The sequence below is a fragment of the Frankliniella occidentalis genome, unplaced genomic scaffold (assembly GCF_000697945.3).
Source record: "Frankliniella occidentalis isolate FOCC.00 unplaced genomic scaffold, Focc_3.1 Scaffold532, whole genome shotgun sequence".
Taxonomy (NCBI): Eukaryota; Metazoa; Arthropoda; class Insecta; order Thysanoptera; family Thripidae; genus Frankliniella; species Frankliniella occidentalis.
In genome coordinates this window covers 153,947-157,192 of record NW_026267649.1, presented here as the reverse complement: position 1 = coordinate 157,192, position 3,246 = coordinate 153,947, and the positions used below count along the sequence as shown (strand labels likewise).

The 3,246-nt window shown below is 54.6% G+C and overlaps 1 protein-coding gene across 1 annotated transcript in view; it reads left to right on the top strand.

Annotated features, from left to right (window-relative positions):
- Positions 1-6: 6 nt before the first annotated feature.
- The window catches only part of LOC113216058 (glycine receptor subunit alpha-4-like), a 37,860-nt gene continuing 34,620 nt past the window's right edge, over positions 7-3,246 (top strand). Inside the window, exon 1 of the mRNA XM_026435758.2 lies at positions 7-492. Within this exon, the coding sequence (XP_026291543.1) occupies positions 458-492 (35 nt within the window). The 5' untranslated portion in view covers positions 7-457. The remainder of the gene's footprint in view (positions 493-3,246) is intronic.

Here is a 3,246-nt window from a genome sequence, read left to right as displayed (position 1 = left end):
CGAGCCACCGCGCCACGCCCCGCCACGCCTCGCGTCACCCGCCGCGGCGCGCCGTGGGCGACACCATGGGGTACGACGTCTTCGTCGGCGTCCTCGAGGACCGGGTGGCGCCCCCTCCGCTCGGCCGCCCGAGCATCTGACGGCGTGCTCGCCAGGGCGTTCCCTTCGGCGTGCTTCCCGACGACGGCGCCGGCCTCCAAGTCCAAGCCCCGGGCCGGCATGCCATTGCTCCGCTCGGCTAGCGTGACGTCGACGTTCTCTGCCTTCTGAAGGAGCGAAACGACCGTGCAAGCCATAGCGCCGCGACGAGCGCCCTGAAGAAGAAGAAGGTTCGGTCAAGTTGTTTTGTTTCCCAAGATTTTATCATCCTTTTCGGGGCCGACGAGCCGTCGCTAGCTCATCCGACGAGTGCAGAGGAGCGTGCCTGCCATGAGAGAGAGGCCTCGGTGCCCCCAGAATGAGGTGCAGCTATTCCATCACCACTCTGCTCAGGTCTGTAAACGAGGAAACGGGCACGAGTGAAGCACAGTGCTGTCCGTCAAGTACATTTTCCGCACGGCAACACGACTTTACTGCACTAAAGCACTAAAAATGTTCCTGTCGTTGTAAATATGTGATGTATATGTGTAGAATGTGTGGCGTGTTTGAGGAAACCAATAAAAAAAATCCCTTACGACGCTGAGACACGCAATCTTTGCGGTCAAGTGTACTGTTGCTTTCTCTCCACTTGTTAGTTGCACCCGTGTGGATCTGAACCCGACACACCACCCACCCGATCTTGCATTGTCACCAGCCCACACATCACTCCTACACCGTTCCCAACAGCACGCTACTCACAAACAGGAGGCAGGGGCCAAGCGCTTCCGGCCATTCGTCTCCTCGCAAGCCACTGCAAGTGACAAGCAGGTAAATCGAATCGTTCTTTGCGTCCTCGACATTCACACATGCAGTTGTTCAATGCGATTGAGAGTTTTTGCACTTGGCGCATAAACCTTCCCCTGCTGCTGTTCGACTCGCACGTCAAGGATGACCTCCGCAGCGTTCCGCTTGAACCAGTTCACCGGCACGTGACGTAACTAATGGATGACCTCGCAGTCGCTGTTGAAGACCACGCCAGGCGAAAGTCATTGCCGCCGCAATCTCAACCCCCATCACTCTTCCCTTCTCCCTCTCGCTCGACCGCTCTCTCTCTCTCTCGCTCTCTCTCTCGCTCTCTCTCTCTCTCTCTCTCTCTCTCTCTCGCTCTCTCTTTCCCGCGATGTTTATCTTCAATCGGCGGGCAAACTGCACTTTGTATTGCTAATTCGAGCGCATTCTGCCACGCACGGCGGGGTGGTAGAGGTGAGGGGAGCTCAAGGCCACGACCGGCGCTGCGGACTGCAGAAAGTACTATAAGCAGCTGGGAAAAGAGGGGAAAAATAATTATAATAAAAATGCAGATAAGTAGACGAAGCAAAAGAAAAAAAGCTCAAGTATATACCGGTCAGGTCCGGCGGCGTGTATAGGGTTATAGAGGGGGTTCAGAGCGGAGGAGAACCTTCCCCGACCAGCCGCGGCGGTGGAGGCCGTCGAGATGCATATCGGGCTGATTAATGAGCAGGGCTAATAAAATTGCACGCCTCTTCTCATCAAGTGGCTATCGTATTGCGGCTGCGGCGGGGCGGGGCGGGGCGCGGCAGGGCCGCGGCAGTCGAGGCCTCCTCCGCTGCTCTGCTTGAGTGATGCCGCCGAGTAGCTGCTGATTACACACCGCCAAACCGTGCCGCCCCCTCCAAGCCATTTCGAGCCCACCGCTGGAACCTCCTTGCGAGAAAATTGCACGCCCCTACCCCTCTACCCCTCCCTTGCCCACACAACACACTGCTCTTTCTCGCTCTCTCTATCTCTCTCTCTCGCCAGCCTCTGGCAAATATATCCCCGCCTACTGCTCCTGCCCGGCGCGAACTGTTTGGAAAGCGGCGCGGCAGTTTCCTAGAGCGCCTTTTCCTAAGCTGTTGGGCCCAGCGCCCAGCCCCCAGCGCCCAAGACTAAGATTTCGAAGCAAATAGGGTATTCCTCTACAACACAAGCGGAACCTAAAGAAGAAAAGCATGACTACCCGATCTGTTTCCTCACTGTAAGAAGTTTTATCGTAAATTTACAAACAAACACCTGTTAAACTTCCAACACGAACTTTTCGTAATTTGTAGAAAATGAATACTCGTCAAATGGTGAAAAGTTCGTAACTTAGTCTGGTGTCTGGTCTGACACCTAATTTGTCTTATTCGTAATAGGTGACGAAAAGTTCGTTTTTCACCTACGAACAGTTCGTATGTTCGACTTTACGAACACTGATCGTCAAATTAAAAAAAAACGAACTGTTTGTAAGGAATTTTATGGTGAAATTACGAAAGCTGTTAACAGTGCTCCTGAACGCTGATTGGCCAAATATGGCGTGGCTGTGGCGGTCAGCCAATGAGCGCGCAAAGGGAAACAGATTGAGCAGTTATGTTTTTCTTCTTTAGATTCCGGTTGCCTTGCAGCGGAATACTGTACCCTATTGTTCAGGTTTCCAAGCAGAGCCCCTCTCGGAAATCATCTGTCTTCGAGCCCAATTTGCGAGAGCGATAGGCCTAGTCGTCCAAACACAACATTACATGCTCCCACCCAAACGAAGACAGCCGCCCGCACAAAAAATAAAGGTCGTCCACTACGAGTGACCATTATAAAGCAATAATTTCTCAACGTCCACCCTGTTTGGGTGTCACTGGGAAGAAGGATATCCGAGCGGGCCCCGGCCGCCCACGGGTTGTCCATAGAGGCGCCTGTGAGTGATGACCGCTACCCGTTCCCCCCCCCCTCCTCCTCCCCTCTCTCTTTTCGCACGTTGAAGAGGGCTGTATTGAGAACGCGGGTCGTGAATGTGCGGACATTAACTACCCTCCGCGTGTGAGGGAGGTGTGAGGGAGAGAGAGAGAGAGAGAGGGGTGTCCTCAAATGGGAGGATGAACGAGTGCGAGAGAGATGAGAGGACAGGGAGGCCCATCCACGTGCACACGCGCCTCGCGCCCGCCCCACTCTCGCAAAATACGCAGCAGGTAGCAGAGCAGGGTGCTCCCCCTCCCCCCTCTCTTTCAGGGCCATTCCTGCTATAAGCCACATTATAGGGCATTACCCAGTCCTGTCCAGGTATAGAGCTCGCCTCACCCCTCTGCCCCCTTCTCTCTCTCTCTCTCTCTCTCTCTCTCTCTCTCTCTCTCTCTCTCT